At 38.8% G+C, this 17219-nt stretch overlaps 1 protein-coding gene across 1 annotated transcript; it reads left to right on the top strand.

The window, feature by feature from the left end:
* Positions 1 to 2389: 2389 nt before the first annotated feature.
* coa3b (cytochrome C oxidase assembly factor 3b) lies at positions 2390 to 3133 on the top strand. Its single transcript, XM_058049626.2, has 2 exons — positions 2390 to 2588; positions 2875 to 3133. Exons 1-2 carry the CDS (start codon positions 2423 to 2425, stop codon positions 2979 to 2981), a joined length of 273 nt encoding a protein of 90 aa, XP_057905609.2. The 5' UTR covers positions 2390 to 2422; the 3' UTR covers positions 2982 to 3133.
* The last annotated feature ends 14086 nt before the right edge of the window (positions 3134 to 17219 follow it).

Here is a 17219-nt window from a genome sequence, read left to right as displayed (position 1 = left end):
CTAGAAATTTGCCGGGAAATGAAAATAGTATCGTAATAAGCAGTACTTCGATATAACCGATATCGATATAACGAGACTTTACTGTATTTTGATGCTTTAAAAAAACACCAACAGTGTTCAATTTACATACCCGACTTACACGTATATTAACCTAGCTACAACAATATTATTATTGTAGCAGCGTTGCTAATCGCTAGTCATTCACAGACGGAAGAGTGGATACCTAGCTTATTTCATTTCACTACAAAGTGTCAACAAGATGCTTGTTGCAGCATTTTTAACCTGAGGACTGGAGCGCATGTCTTGTGCTGGAAGACACAGCCATCCCAAAGAGAGCGGACATCGTAGGTGTGGTTGCTGCTGTTTTTATTGAAGGAACTAGCATAAGTATGTGTATCAATGCGCCAAAAAAATAATCACACAGATCACAGCTTGTATATCAAACCATGCAACGTTGTTCAAAGGTTTTTTTTTTAGAGGTCTTCATAGTGGAAATAGGTGTATCCCAATGACATCATTGTAAGCTACAGTAGCTCAAATTCTGTTTTCTTGTGTTATAATGCACAGAAAAGAGAAATAAATATATGTTCATGTTTCACATAATGATTGTGAATGATTGGCAAAATCTTTTTAAAAAGTGCGTTAATTCATTTTCTGCCGCTTTTCCTCACGAGGGTCGCGGGGGTGCTGGAGCCTATCCCAGCTGTCTTCGGGCGAGAGGCGGGGTACACCCTGGACTGGTCGCCAGCCAATCACAGGGCACATATAGACAAACAACCATTCACACTCACATTCATACCTATGGACAATTTGGAGTCGCCAATTAACCTAGCATGTTTTTGGAATGTGGGAGGAAACCGGAGTACCCGGAGAAAACCCACGCATGCACGGGGAGAACATGCAAACTCCACACAGAGATGGCCGAGGGTCGAATTGAACCCTGGTCTCTTAGCTGTGAGGTCTGCGCGCTAACCACTAGACCGCCGTGCCGCCCTTAAAAAGTGCAGTTCCTCTTTAATACGTAGGACCACCCCAATTGATAGGTGTAACTCCCTCGGATGTACAACGATCAGACAGCAACTAGTTCTTGTGTTTACTGATGGATTTTTTACAAAACCAACATGAGAACTTAATGGCTGCATGCATGCCTTAGGAGGGAATTATAGAGATGATCTTTAATCCTTCAGCACCTATTAGCCCTTGAGCTCTAAATAGTGTGGCAACAACTGATCTTAATTTCTATTGGTGTAACGATTAAACGTGCACATGTGGAAACGACGATTTTACAGCAAATTTGTTCCGCCTTATTAACTATTAACATCTAGGTAGGAACCAACAATGAAAATAAGTAGGAACTTAATACTGACAGCATACACTGACTGAGAGGCAGTTACAGTATGCGCATAAAAATGTTTATTTTTGACCCATGGATTGCTCCCCTGCCCGCTCTAAACTTGACAAGCTTGATGTTGAGTTCTACGATTTCAGGTCGACATTTACAAAAAAAAAATTGGCCATTGATATTATTACTGTATTGTCCGCAGTGTTCGGGGCTGCAAAACAAGATTGTACCCATCTCTCCGCTACTGTGAAAAACCAAGTGAAGCAAATGAATGTAGGAGGAGTCATTCCATGAATTCCAGGCGGATTGACAAAAGAACTGCAACCGCTGGACATTGGTGTAAACAAAAAACAATCATCTTACGGATCATCTTATATTATAATTCATTAGTGACAGGTATCTATACATTTTATACTGTGTTAAGTATTTGTGTGAGACTTGTCTAATTTGAATTTTTAGATTTGTGTTTAAGTTCGAGAAAACTGATGCTGATTTCAAAAAAAGCATTTGGGGAAAAATATAATATAGGTCTTAGACCTGTTTTTACTGTATAGTAGGAGAGTCCGCGCAACGTCAAATCGGATATGTTTTATGGTACTTAATTTTATAAATGAATGAAGAACATTTGTATTTCTTAACCTCTGAATGGAGGTTTACACTTTCAGCAAAGGGAACAAAATGTTATAATTTAACATGTACTTTTTCAGGAACTACAATTCCTACATTTTATTTCTAATAATGTGGCTAGATTTTCTGTATACATACTTCTGGAACCTTGTGCAGTGTCCATCGGGAATTTTTTAACATTTTAGGTAATTTTAGCTGATCTTCCGCCAATTCCCTACCACCCACACCGCTCGAAAACAGCCATCAAAAACTTATTTAACCGCTCAGCCAATCACCATGCCTAAAACAATTACGTCATCTACTTTTTTAAAACTTTAATGTACAGTATATAAGCTTTCGCCAATTCCCCCAACCCCGCCAAACAGCCAATCAACAACGTCTTTAACCATTCAGCCAATCAGAATGCCGTAAATAATTACGTCATCGGCATGCGCGGTTACACCTAAACAAGTCATGGCGGAGAAAGCAGCGAAGAGCTTGGCTGAACGAATGACAGCGGCAGAAGCGCAGCTTCTTCGCCGCCGACAAGAGTTGGATTACTGGAAGAAAAACGCAGCACGGATCCGCAGCAGGAACCTTGTGACTGGCTTATGTATTGGGGCATTTGTCGTCGGCATGTGTATCCTTCCTTTATGCCGTGTCCTTCAATCTGGAGTCCAGTGATGTAACACCAAATGTAGAACAATATAATAACTATTTACGTTTGTAGTATATAATCATATATGATACGACACTTTGGAAGATCAATGTTATTTTCTGTATAGGGTCATTTGAGAATACCTTCCCTTCTGAGCAGGTTTATACCTCCTCCTTTGTTTGACTATGCACTTGTAATATTTAAAATATATAAATAAGAAGCTTAGTTGCTGTTCATATATGAGCCTTTCCTTTAACGTGTTGTCCAGTCAGCTACACCATTTTGTCCGTCAAACAGGAGAGAATCCTGGAGGAAATAGACGACGAAGCCAGGATCCATATCATCAGGGGGCCAAGGACTGGGGCCAACTCTTAAGGGCACAGAACATGAACTCTCAGGCCATCTAAGGATGTTATTTTATTATTCATGTCATTGGTAACACTTAGCCCCTCAAAACCTGCACCCATGTTAGCAATGGATCTCATTTTCAGTTAAATGTGAGAATAAAGTATAACTATCCATAATAATATTGACTACAGTATTTCTAACAGGACTGCAATCCATTTGTAAATAGGTGCTTTAATTTCAGTGTCTAATAAGACTATTACAAAGACGAATAGGTACCTTGTAATGAGAATTTAATGTAGCCTGAAATGACGTCACTTTTTCAATGTAATGTATTTATACTGTTTGTATGTATTATTGACTTTTACATTTGTAATATAACCTATTATGGACATAGACTCATAGAATCATACCAGGACGCAAAGAGATATATAATATAATTATATATATTATAAATATATTCATGACAAGCTATTTTGAACACCATTGTTTATTATTTTTAAATGAAAACGAATTAAACAGGAAAATTAAACCATGTAACGTCTGAAGTGTCCGCCAGGGGGCGGCATTCTCTAGGAAATGACACGCAAGACAGCGGTCCCATCAACCGAGGGATCTGATTGGTCAACTCCACTTCCGTAATGCACAGATGTTTCTTCATGCATGATGAGCGTGCTATACCAATTGGACACGTGTTAATCTGAATTACAGGATATCTCCACTTGAGGGCGCCTTTCATTGTATTATACAACTGCATCAGGTAGTTATTAGATAATCCCACTCACAGTTATGTGATACCATGATTTTAAAAAGCCTTAAAGAAACCCTTTATATATAAAGATAAAACTATGGTTTTTTTCTCTATTTTAATTTTCCATTTTTGCTGTTTTCAGTTTTTTGTTTAGGCCAATAAACAAGCTACGGCCTGCACTTTGGACACCCCTCAATTAGCCCACCATGATCTGAACACGACACAGCAAATAATGTAAATTGCATGTGTACACATTGTATAAATGAACACACTCAGTAGTTAATTAGTAAATACTGAATGATAACTCCTATTAACAATCCGTAGTTTTTACTTATTACTGATGCGTCCTCAATTACATTTATCCAAGGACCAGAATATTTATTGGCAGACACTGTGTTATTAAAAGGGGACCTATTACTACTATTTTTCTACTTTTTCTTTTTCTACTATTCTGACCCACAAATGTAGTTAGAATGTTGTATTCTCGTGTTAAACGATGCCAAGGTTTCCGATAATGAGGTTTGAGCATTTGGAAGTGAGCCCTGAAAGAAGTTTGGGATGGCTCAAAATGCTGGGTTCCAGAGGGAACAGCAAAACTGTCTCTTTGTGATGTCATAGAGGAGCGGGTTTCCGCCAGTATTCAACTGGACTAGCCGACAAACTGCTGCTGAAGCCGGACGCCTTTTCCACGTTACTTGGTTGTAGAAGAGTCAGAAGAGTAAGCGGTAAGTAACAATTTATCAGTCCTAACTGTTTTTATTTTGTTTAAGTCATGGAGCAAAAGCGCTTGTCTGTGTAGCATTATAGAGTGTGCATACAGAGAGCAGGGTTGCTAGTAGCTTTTTCCCACCACAATCAGTGGCTCTACCCATGTTTTTTGCACACTGGGAGTCCGGCACAACACCTTACACGTTACTGATGCTGTACAAAAACCTAATGCTAAAATGCTAAAGCTACCTATCATTGAGAGACGTCTTGAAGTAACCTCTTTTCTTGAGAAAGTTCAGACTATCCAGTCTCTACTTCCGGATTGGATTCGGAATCCAACACATATGGCTGTATGTTAAAAGTCGACATTTTAAAAAGATACATTGCTGTTTATTATCAACTCCTATACCGTTCGCATCTAGCGGTGAGTGTGACCAACCACAGCGGAGTGGGTGCCTGCAGACGGGACGTGACTGTAATAAAAGAAAACAAACCGTTTTTGCGGGAACCACAGAATCCAAAGAAATACAGCTGAATAGGTGCAGATCCTGGAAGAACTATGAAGCTTTGTGTGCTGGTTATTATGTGTAACTGCTCTATAGGAGTCCACAACTCAATACAAAGGGAATAATAGGTAAGCATAATAGGTCCCCTTTAAGATACTTGAACCTGTGACAGTTCAAATATCTAAACAACTATTTCTGAAACTTACCTATGTTTTAGGTTCTACGTATGTGTCTTGTGCCTTGAGAGATCAGTCAAAATTGTCTAAAATATCGGGTACCGTGTACAATTGCTTTTATTTTCAACATCTTCAGTACTAATGTGGTAGTTTTCAGAAAACCAACAAAACAAGAACATTGTAAATAGTTGTAAAATCAACACCACCAGGCAGTGGAAACATCTTCCTGTGCATGTGTGCACGTCTATACAGCAGCAGGCCTGTCTTGGCTTGTCTGTTTGTGTTCTCAATGGTCAAATCCACTTCATGGGTCTCAAGGCATATATACGTTTGTGTGTGTGAATAGTGAAAGCATATGCAACTCCTACAAGAACCCAGTAAAGTATACTTTGTAAACTATAACTGACATCAGTCCAAAAATATGTACCACATTTCTCAACCAAACACAGGTATCTTATAATTACAATTGCACATTACTTACAGACACATAGGAAGTATATTGGAAATACATTCAATCGATGTGCCAAACTGCATCACAAACTCAACTCAATGAATTATTGGGGCTTATCGGTTTCGTCAAACACCCAACCACCACAAGCTATGAAGAACTAGTTCAAACTACAGTAATGTCTCGTTATATCGATATTGTCGGGAGTCGGAAAAAATATCCATATAACCGGACTGTCGATATATCCGATCCTGCGCCGAACTGCATTAAAAGTGGGCAATAATGCACTCGACATTGTTCTATAGTATAGAACAATGTCGAGCAGCTTAAATCAATCTTTGCTTAAGGATTTCAATACCAAAAAAGAACACGGCGAACGGCTGCTTCCAGTCAACTTTATTTTTCACACTTCCACCACCAGAGCACAGCACACACACCGATTCCCGCACTTCCTGGTTCACAGGTCATGCTCAACCCGCCCCACATAGCTGGCCAAACACATGCCTGCAACAGAAACCACAAACGCCAGCATGTACATATGAAAAACAGTGATTATTGCAAGCGATAAAAAGATATCTGAATACAACACAATTAAATACATGTATTTGTACGCTTGTGTCTTCGTTGGAATAGGTGTGTATGCTATGTCAGTTGGTTCTTCTGTTGCAGGCATGTGTTTGGCCAGCTATGTGGGGCGGGTTGAGCATGACCTGTGAACCAGGAAGTGCGGGAATCGGTGTGTGTGCTGTGCTCTGGTGGTGGAAGTGTGAAAAATAAAGTTGACTGGAAGCAGCCGTTCGCCGTGTTCTTTTTTGGTATTGAAATCCTTAAGCAAAGATTGATTTAAGCTGCTTTTGTATCGATATAAGCAGACCAAATTGGCTGGCGGGAGATGAAAAGGGCATCGTAGTAACCGGATTATCATAATAACCGGGTATCGTACTACGGAACTAATTATATCATAAAAGACTAGAAATTTGCCAGGAAATGAAAATAGTATCATAATAAGCAGTAATTCGTTATAACCGATATCGATATAACTAGACTTTACTGTATTTCAAACGTTACCAACAGTGAAATGCGGTGTGTTATTATGCACCAATATCTATATCAATCATCTGGATGTGGCTTCAGTCGCCATCGTTCACTACAACTATACAGGAAGCTAAACAGCTAGCCAACAAGAACTGCAGATGTTCAGTCTCAGGAAAACACTGCCCACTGGTGCTGTGGTAGAGAACTGCAAGTCACTGCAAGTTAATCTCATGAGTCATGTTTCGTCAAACTTCACATTCTCTTACATATTTGAGGGGTTCTCTAAAAAGTAACACAAATATTACTTTTCGTGGCAATTACATTTGTGAATTACAAATTGAATTACGTCTTTGGGGAAAGTAACCAGTAACTATAGCTAAGAGCAGTTGTGTTCATATGATTGGCTAGAAAAATGCAAAAAGTTGAGGTATGCTGGAGGCATGCAGGCACGGACAAGTGAAGTAGCAAAAAAGAGGAAATAGTATAAGGAGTCTAGCATGAACACTTTGCTACATTGGATGACGTGAGCCACAGGTTTATGGACGATGAAAACAAGGTTGTTTTTTTTTAATCAAACCAAAACATCATGCATCCAACTTTTAAGGCAAGTTCTTTTTCTCTATATTTTCAGTCCAAAACCAGGTCCTTACGTCTTTTCCTGAGACAACAATGAATAAATGACATTCTAATGCAAAGTAAAGTAGTCAGTGTCAAGTCAACACACAGCCATTAATCCCCAAAGTGTCAATATTTGCTGTGGATACCATTATCTTCCAGCACAACCTTAATCCTCTTGGGCGTCCTCTTAGGTTCACTAGAGCTTCACAGCTTCCACTCTTCCATCATGGAGCTGCTGGATGTTTGAGACCTTGTTCTATCGTTCATACAGGCCATTCCATTTTATGGAAGTGTCATTTCTTTACTGTTGATATCATCAAATCTTTAAGGCATATTTGTGCGGTATTGCATAACTTACAAACATTAGACAAACGTGGACTTCGAGAGTAACAATGAAAACAACAAAAATGCAATAAATAAAAATATAAATTATAATAAATGTCATAAATTACATACAAAATATAAAAATATTTATATTATACTGCACATTCTAAAAATATAATGAAAAAATACAATATGAGAAACAAACAAAACAATAAAAGTTGGAATGTTATGATAATAAAGTCAAAATATTATGGCAATGTAGTCATGAATACGGGAAGAAAATGTACAAGAAGAAAGAAACTTTTTGGGGGGGAGGGGGAATGGCAGCAGGAATGAAAACAATTTTTTTTTCAAGAATAAAATATTATGTATAAATATTACGTACATTTAAAATAAAAAATGTGGGGAAAAAAGGCACAATTTTACAACAAAAATCTGGAAAAATAAAATAAAAATAAAAATAATAAAAATAATATCAGCCAGTGATAATTATCAGTCTAAAATATCAGCCTAAAAATCTGATATCAGATGATATCGGTATCAGGATCTTCCTAATAAGAACTGATATAGAGACTTTTTGTGAAGTCTTATTCTAGCAGGAATGTTCTGTGCCAAACAGTGGTGTATGTGGTTAGCACATCTGCCTCACAGCTAGGTGGATCCGGATTTGAATCTTGGCTCCCCCCAACTCAAAGCCAGCTGGGATAGGCTCCAGCTCACCTGTGACCCTGATCAGGATGATTTGTGGGTACACGAACATGTCCAAATATTAGAAACACCTCTCCCTATGATGGCGTTGTCCACCACTGCATAGAACAACCACAATAACCCAGTACTTTACACGTGGAGAGACAAAGTCAGCTTAGCAAAAAGTCTGCTTTTTCCATCCGGGACAGAGGGAAAGAAGTGTGTGTGTGTGTGTGTGTGTGTGTGTGTGTGTGTGCCAGAGACAGAGGAAAATCAGAAAAAGATTGACCACAGCAAGGGAAATATTTAGTGCCAAAAGTACATGACTCGCAACGTCATCATAGGCCGTCCACTCAGAAGTCTTCAAGTTCCATTGACTCCGCCCTCTTCACACACACATGCACACACACGCACACACACATCTGGTGTGCTGATGTTACTTGCTGAATCTTTTTCATCTCACAGCACAGCTCTAAGACAGCACTTCCCACAAACAGATACATAAGATACACCAACATAAGTGTTAGCTGCTAAGTATGGACTGGTAAAACCTGGCATCAATCAATACATGCAGGATATACCATACGTGGACTCTGGTAGAAGCAATACATTATTCATTCCATTCACTGATATACCATTATTGAATATAATCATTCATGATACACTATGTCTGTCCATTTTTACTGGTGTCTTTATTTAGTCAGGTATTCATTTATGTATGATCTCTTTTTAATATCCACGGCTTTCATTATTTATGTTTTACTAATTGTGTGTATGTATCATATATATTATAAGTTCCTTATTAATGAACTAAAATAAAATAACATATTTTATAACAGATTATTTATTTATGTCTATTTTAATGTAGAGTAATTTATTTTCTATTTACAGTATCTATGTAAAATTATATTATTTCAATTTCTTTTCCATGATTTCTTCTTATTATTTATTGAAATAATGTCATATATATAATATATATTATAATATTATAATAATAATATTTATTTATAATGTTGATCAATATGTTCCTCCCGTATTTATTATTTATAATATACATTTTTTTATCTTATTTATTTTATTTATTATTTATTAACCTCCTACAACCTAGCGTCCGTCACATATTACATATTACACATATTACATTTGGAATTTAATTTCTTAAACCTATTTTCCAGGATTTTATTTTTAGATTGTATTAAAGGCAAGAAATAAGAAAGTTGTATTATTTTTAATGTAATTAAATTAATTAATAATTAAAAATAATTAAAATAAAAACAAATAATACCGTCATTATTAAAAATAAATAAATAATATGAAAATAATATATTCCACTCATTCCACTCAAAGGAAGAGAATATTTATTATTATTATTATTGTATTTATAAATAAAATATTTATTATATAATCTATTTATATTACAAAAATATGTCAAGACTTTAGGGCTACCCTGCACAATGCCAATGTCAAAGTTTAAACACCGTTAGAGGACATTATCAATCAAGATTGTGTGTTGACTGGTAATCTATGTTAGGTTCAATAAACTGTTAAATAAATTGATAAATTGTTTGTTTATTTATGTTAGTGTTCGTGTTATTCAGTCAGCTGATTTGATTCATTTCTTATTTTAATGACATTCAGTATAATTGAAGGCCGTGTTGCTGGTGAAATGATATAATCTCCTCATACTCACTGACTAAAGAGTATTGAACATGTGGTTCAAATACAACCTGGCAACCATTCATCATCCCTTAACTCCACCCAATTATAAACCACGCCTCTTCTCGCTCCATCGCCCGACCATCTTCCCTCCCTTCTTACCGACTTCTTTCCTCATATTGCTTATTAATTGTTATATCACTTGTTGCGAATTGATATGACTTTACTAATGAATATACTGGTCCACCAGTAAGCCAAACCAGTGCTTGTTCAGCCACCAGCTTGAAGGAGCGGCAGGGTGTGAATGGGAGTTCTGGTTGGAGGAAGGACATCGTTTTGTAATCACCACCAGGGGTCGCTGTAGCAATTGTTTGTGTTTTCTTTGATGCCTCCAGCTGAAACCGAAGTGCATGCATGCTATTCCAAAAATAGACAGCTTGACCAAAAAACTGCAGAGAAAGTTTTTAGAGTGTCGAACGTTGGAGTCCACTTTGTGTTTTAGAGCAGAAAGTATAGTAATATTAATATTAGCTGTGTTGAAAATGGCTATCTCATGGTGGGATCTACCATGGAAGCATGGAGCATTTAGAACGGACTGCGGTTCTATTTCCTGTTTACGCCTTCCAACTGTTCCGACTGCTTCTGAAGTCGGAACTGATAAATGCTCAACGTTGTTTATAACAAATGAAACTATGTGACAGCTCACTCGGGGGAGGTATTTTCACTCTCCTCAACCCATATGAATGTCATGGTGACATCAAATATGTGACAAGACAAATAAATAGGGACACATTAGAGAAGAGTGTTTTAAATGCCACTGAATGTTGAAAGTACTTGGTGTGTATTCGTCCCCTCATTGTCTACCACTGCATCTCAACAACACACCAGCAAATAGCATGTTGGCATCAACCAATCACCAGCAAGAAATGCTGACGAACCCGCCCATTTGACTAAGCCCTACCCATCACAGCCTGGAGGCCCCAACATGAAATCTTGTGAGTGTTGATGCAGAAAGTAAGAACATTTATGGATATATTTTCATTTCAAGGACAATTCTTTGAAATTCTTTGTTCGGATGCCTGCATCTCAATTGTATCAGTAACATGAAAGTCATTTAGCTTTGGATGGAAAACCATGTCTTGAAATGGTTCACATGTAGAATGACGAGACTCTAGTAAAGGGGTGGGAAAACTTTCCCGACACGTAGGCCACAATGGCTTAAAATATTTTGAGGAGACGGACATGAAACAAAAGCACAACACACTTATAGCAAGTTAACGCATCACATATAAATTAACAACAAAGCGCTAAACATAACACTTAAAAATTGTATTTCCAAATGCCCACAAGGCATGCTGGGTAGTTCAGCTACAACAACAATATCAACTCATTCAATTATTTTCTTCTGCTTATCCTCACTAGGGTCACAGGGGGTGCTGGAGCCTATCCCAGCTGTCTTCCGCCGAGAGGCGGGGTACACCCTGGACTGGTTGCCAGCCAACTAGAATCAGACAACATAGAAAACATAACACATAGATAATACTGTATGTAGGCAACTCATCAAGTACCGCTGACTTAAGTCTTTTAACTCCATGTCAACCCTCAGCCATCTCTGTGTATAGTTTGCATGTTCTCCCCGTGCATGCGTGGGTTTTCTCCTGGGTACTCCGGTTTCCTCCCACATTCCAAAAACATGCTAGGTTAATTGGCCACTCCAAATTGTCCATAGGTATGAATGTGAGTGTGAATGGTTGTTTGTCTACATGTGCCCTGTGATTGGCTGGCGACCAGTCCGGGGTGTACCCCACCTCTCACCCAAAGACAGCTGGGATAGGCTCCAGCACCCCCGTGACCCTCGTGAGGATAAGTGGTAGAAAATGAATGAATGAATGAACTCCATGTCGACAAACAGTATACGGCCAACATGGTCAGTAGTCTAAATACTGTTAATTTCTTGTGACTCCTTTAAATTTGGTACGGGCCATTTTAGACAATTTTGACTGATCTTTCAAAGCACAAAGAATGTTCTTAGGGTATATAAACATGGAACTCACCAAAATAAAGGTTAGCCTTGCAGCTTTCATCACAAAAAAAGAGTTAGTTTCAACCTTGTCCCGTTTTTTATTAATCAGCAGTACAACATTGGTAAGGTTCAGGAAAATATCAGTTCCCAACTATTTTTTTCAATTTCAAGCATACCTTTTACATTGACACAAATATTTTTTCCTTTAGTGACAGCGGAAATATCGAAATATATCAACATAACTGTTAACTTTTATTCTTTTATTGTAACTGTTGCACTTTGAGATCATATTACATATAATTATAATATACACATATATACATTTATTATTATTATTATTATTATTATTATTATTATTATTATTATTATTATTATTATTATTATTATTATTATTATTATTATTATTATTATTATTATTATTATTATTATTATTATTCACAAAAAATTGTTGATTTTAATTTTCAATTTTCACATTTGGAACTGAACTATGTGTAGGTATGTGTTCAAATTTTCTTACAATGTGCAACCTTCTGTACGCTACACGCCTCCACGCTCTCTCACTTCCTGCTTCCTGTCATGTGGTGATTTGTTCTTGAACACGATCCCTGCCGAGCTCTGATCAAATGCACTTCTGCCACCTGGTGGCTGTTTTTATGTGGTAAAAATGCTCAGAAACGGTAATGCATCACCCCGGGATGTTGCCTCTGCAGCATCATCAGCCCTATGGACATACTGTAAATAGTCCTGGAACCTCACCTGCTTGGAAATTAGGGTTGGACGATACTGCAATTTTTGGTATTGATGTGATACCAAGTAAATATTGGGTCGGTATTTTCTTTCACTATTTGAGTGTTTTCAAGATCTGCTCTGAATTTGTTGATTATGACTCTTCTAATCAGAATTAAAGACATGTAAACACACCCACACGCTCAAAGTGCTACCTGGCTGCCTTGCTGGCACCTATGCCCTCCTAAATGTCTTTATGGAGTAGTTTTAAAACGCCCCCCTCCAGCAGTTTCCAGCATGACATCAGGGGGGCCCCAAGTCACCTCTTCCTCCTCTTTCTTCTCCTCGTTTCATGTCCATCTTTCTATCGCTCTCAGCAATTTTGAAACACTTCTTTTCCATATTAGCCGCGCTGAAAGCCTATTAACGTAACTCCCGCCCCCCCACCACCCACCCACGCTTGCACATCTCGAAACCTGCTGGTTCCTGTTAGCACTTAGCCACGTTAGCAGGGGGTGAAATGCTTACATTAGGTCCTGCATGTTTTTGATGTTTTATGGTGGCCTCTTAAGTAGGACTTGTGGGGCTTTTCCCTACTAAATGTTTCGGTGGGAACCTTTGCATTCGAGTTCATGATGTGGCAATTTATCCAAGATATGACAATTTGTAGTCCAAAGTTATGCATATTGCATGTGATGCGTATTCATGATTCAGTTTGTGGTGTTATGGGTCAAACAATTGTTTTTTTCTCTGAAAATAAGCAGAAAATACACATTACATTCACCACCATGTGATAATACAGGCAGAAATGCACACACATGTCCATGGTGTGTATACATACACGAAAGCAGCCTCTCAGAGAACGTGCAGCGAACCTGGAGTCATAGTGTGGCTATCATAGGCTATATATGTCATAGCTAAACTTTGCCAAATCGCTATCATGAGCTGACAACAAAAAAGTGGGGTGCAAAAGGATGGAATATTCAGATATTAGGATTAGTAACTCCCCACCCAACACAACACACACACACACACGCACACACATGCAGTACCTGACCAAGTGCTAACCTAACCTAAAAAATGAAGTTAAAAGTGTTTAAAAGGTGAATTATTTTATGATACAGTACATGTCTGAAGTGTGGCTTGTGTGTAAAAAAAATTACCAAGCTGAAAAATGACAACAAGAAGTAATAATATGAGAAACAAAGAAAACAAAAAGCAAAGTTGCAATTTTTGGAAGATTTGGTTGGAAAAAAATTAGAATATTACAATAAGAAAGTAAAAATATAAGAATAAGTCATAATATTATGACACAAAATGTCCATCCATTCATTTTCTATGAATGGTATGCTGGAGCCTATCCCAGCTGTCTTCGGGCGAGAGGCGGGGTACACCCTGGACTGGTCGCCAGCCAATCACAGGGCACATATAGACAAACAACCATTCACACTCACATTCATACCTATGGACAATTTGGAGTCGCCAATTAACCTAGCATGTTTTTGGAATGTGGGAGGAAACCGGAGTACCCGGAGAAAACCCACGCATGCACGGGGAGAACATGCAAACTCCACACAGAGATGGCCGAGGGTGGAGTTGAACTTGGTCTCCTAGCCTGCGTGCTAACCACTCGGCCGCCGTGCAGCCCAACAATATCAACTATGAACAAAAAACCATTTGATATCAATAGTATGCTAACCTTGTTCACTTCTTTGACGACCTCCTCACCATATTTTGCTACCAAGCAAAAATGCAACAAACACAGCAAAATGTTGGGAGCTGAGATTTGAACCCAGGTCTTCCCGATCACCTGACTGTATGGCCAAACATGAGCAAACCTGAGATGCAGATTTGTTGAGTAAAAGTAATTTTTCAGTATGTGGCTCTAAATGAAAACGTTTGGATGAAACAAAATAGCCAATATGACAATACAAGGCTGTGTTCGAAACCGCACACTTACCAACTAAAAAATGTTGGCTGAACACTGAGCAGTAGGATGGACCAAACAGCGGTAGCAAGCAGGATATATTGCGAGTTCATTTGCTTCTTGTTTTCAAGGTAAAAGCAGTGATTTATCACTACGTTTTTTTGTATGAGAAAAGTAAAGGAGTGTTTTATTTTGTGAAAATAACCGGAAGTGCGTTGCTCACTTCGGCTAGCTTAAAATTTGCGGAATTCGTCTGAACAAAATTGTAAACGGTTGGTATTTGGACAAATAAATGGCACACTCAGGACCTAAACGGCCACTTTCTCGCATGATTAAAAAAAAAAAATCTCAACAAAGTGATGTATTTAAAGAGTTTAGAACTAAAGTGAAATCAGCTTCAGCCTTTCGATTTCGGCTCGGGTAGGAGCGCAATGCATTGTGGGTTATCATGTAGTACACTGTACTGTAAATGCTTTGCATACTGTCTGATGGATTGGTTATGCAGTATGGAGTGTGGATATGTGGTATGTAGTAGTAAGTATGCTGTTTCGAACACAGCCAAAGGCTACTAGCGGTTAGCAAAAAGCTAACATGGTTCCCAAATGGCTAAGCAATGAAACATTGTGACATTGCAGCATTTAAGATGTTACGTTACAGTCTCTGGACTTGTGTACCAAGTTTCCTAGTGGATGTTGACATGAAAAATACCAAAGAGTAGAACTAATGTATTTTTGTAACGTCATCTTTCTGTATTGCTGGCTTTACACAAACACGCAGTAAAATCCTAGTCAGTGGTTCTGGTTTGTAAGGAAGCAGTAAACACACCGGGTATCCCACCAGGCACTCTGCTTATCCCCCTTGATCTTTTGCTGTGTAAAAAAAAAATGATGCCTTCAGCAGCTCCAGGCAAAGTGAGAGTGTGTGCACATGTATGCACGTATGGAGCAGTAAACTCATTTTCTGTGTGTTGCTTTCCAGAGGCCAATTAGCAACATGAATAGAGCTTCATTAATGAGAAGTTAAGCCTCCTAGCAGGGCTTTCCCGGAATGTTTTGGTGCCTCGGGTGTAAAAATGTGTAGAATATGTATATGTATGGCGCCAAGAAGAAATGCTGAAGGGATGTCAAGTGAAATGTTTCATTCCCAATTTCATTGCCCTTTTTTTGTAATTTCATTCTTTATTTAACATGGTTATGTTATTTTAGTTATTTGTGCTGCACGGTGGACGAGCGTGCAGACCTCACAGCTAGGGGACCCGAGTTCAATCCCACCCTCGGCCATCTCTGTGTGGAGTTTGCATGTTCTCCCCGTGCATGCGTGGGTTTTCTCCGGGTACTCCGGTTTCCTCCCACATTCCAAAAACATGCTAGGTTAATTGGCGACTCCAAATTGTCCATAGGTATGAATGTGAGTGTGAATGGTTGTTTGTCTATATGTGCCCTGTGATTGGCTGGCGACCAGCCCAGGGTGTACCCCGCCTCTCGCCCAAAGACAGCTGGGATAGGCTCCAGCACCCCCGCGACCCTCGTGAAAATGAATGAAAGTTATTTGTTTTAAGTTATCTGCTCCTTTGGGATTTTATTTTTTTTTAATCTGTAAATTAACTGGGGCTGTGAATCCTGAATCGTAAGCGTAGGATCCACTGTACAGTCGTCCCTCGCCACATGGCGGTTCAGATTCCGCCGCTTCACTCTATCACAGTTTTTCCAAAATATATGAATTCATACATCAGCCTGTTTCATGGTACAATACGGCCTATTTGTAATAAAAATATGCCTATGTTTTAGCAAATTTGACAATTTTATGTATTTCTTGCCCTAAATTTTTGCTTTTCCAAGCATAAAAATGGCTAAATTGACTACAATACAAGTATAAAACATAAAGTAGACTCATTTAATTTGTGATATGCGGTGTTTTACCCCGGTCACTGTCAGTGAAACATACCAGACTTGATCGCCAGAACAACAGCCTTTTATTGCTTTGCAGCCGTAATTCTGCTAAAACTCTACCCCAGACGTCACTTTCTGTCCACATTTCCAAGACGCTTTATTTGTGTCTTAAATGATTTACTTTTGGTGCACGGTGTCCCGTGCATGCATGGGTTTACTCTTGTTTCCTCCCACATGTTAGGGTTATCGGTGACTCCAAATTGTCCATAGGTATGAATGTGAGTGTGAATGGTTGTTTGTCTATATGTGCCCTGTGATTGGCTGGCGACCAGTCCAGGGTGTACCTTGCCTCTCAGCTGGGATAGGCTCCAACGGTATAGAAAATGGATGGATGCACCCCTCTCTGTTGTGCTATGAGTTAGTAGTTTACTAACTTACACTCCTGTCTCTTGTTGAACCTTGTAAAAAAAAAGAGGGTTGCGGGGGTGCTGGAGCCTATCCCAGCTGTCTTCGGGCAAGAGGCGGGGTACACCCTGGACTGGTCGCCAACCAATCACAGGGCACATATAGACAAACAACCATTCACACTCACATTCATACCTATGGACAATTTGGAGTCGCCAATTAACCTAGCATGTTTTTGGAATGTGGGAGGAAACCGGAGTACCCGGAGAAAACCCACGCATGCACGGGGAGAACATATACATGGCCGAGAGTGGAATTGAACTCGGGTCTCTAAGCTGTGAGGCCTGCGCGCTAACCACTCGTGTGCCATGCAGCCCTGTTAATATGTT

The sequence above is a fragment of the Doryrhamphus excisus genome, linkage group LG16 (assembly GCF_037039965.1).
Source record: "Doryrhamphus excisus strain RoL-2023G ecotype Guam linkage group LG16, RoL_Dexc_Guam_v1.1, whole genome shotgun sequence".
In the NCBI taxonomy this organism is placed as follows: Eukaryota; Metazoa; Chordata; class Actinopteri; order Syngnathiformes; family Syngnathidae; genus Doryrhamphus; species Doryrhamphus excisus.
Note: the sequence above shows the minus strand (reverse complement) of the source record. Positions and strands in the feature narration are given on the sequence as shown.

What these genes read in the sequence shown, in the direction of transcription:
- coa3b (XM_058049626.2), top strand. Translation starts at nt 2,423, where the DNA reads ATGGCGGAGAAAGCAGCGAAGAGCTTGGCTGAACGAATGACAGCGGCA. An exon ending in GGCATTTGTCGTCGGCATGT is followed by an intron (nt 2,589 to 2,874) that starts GTATCCTTCCTT and finishes CGTGTTGTCCAG; the next exon opens with TCAGCTACACCATTTTGTCC.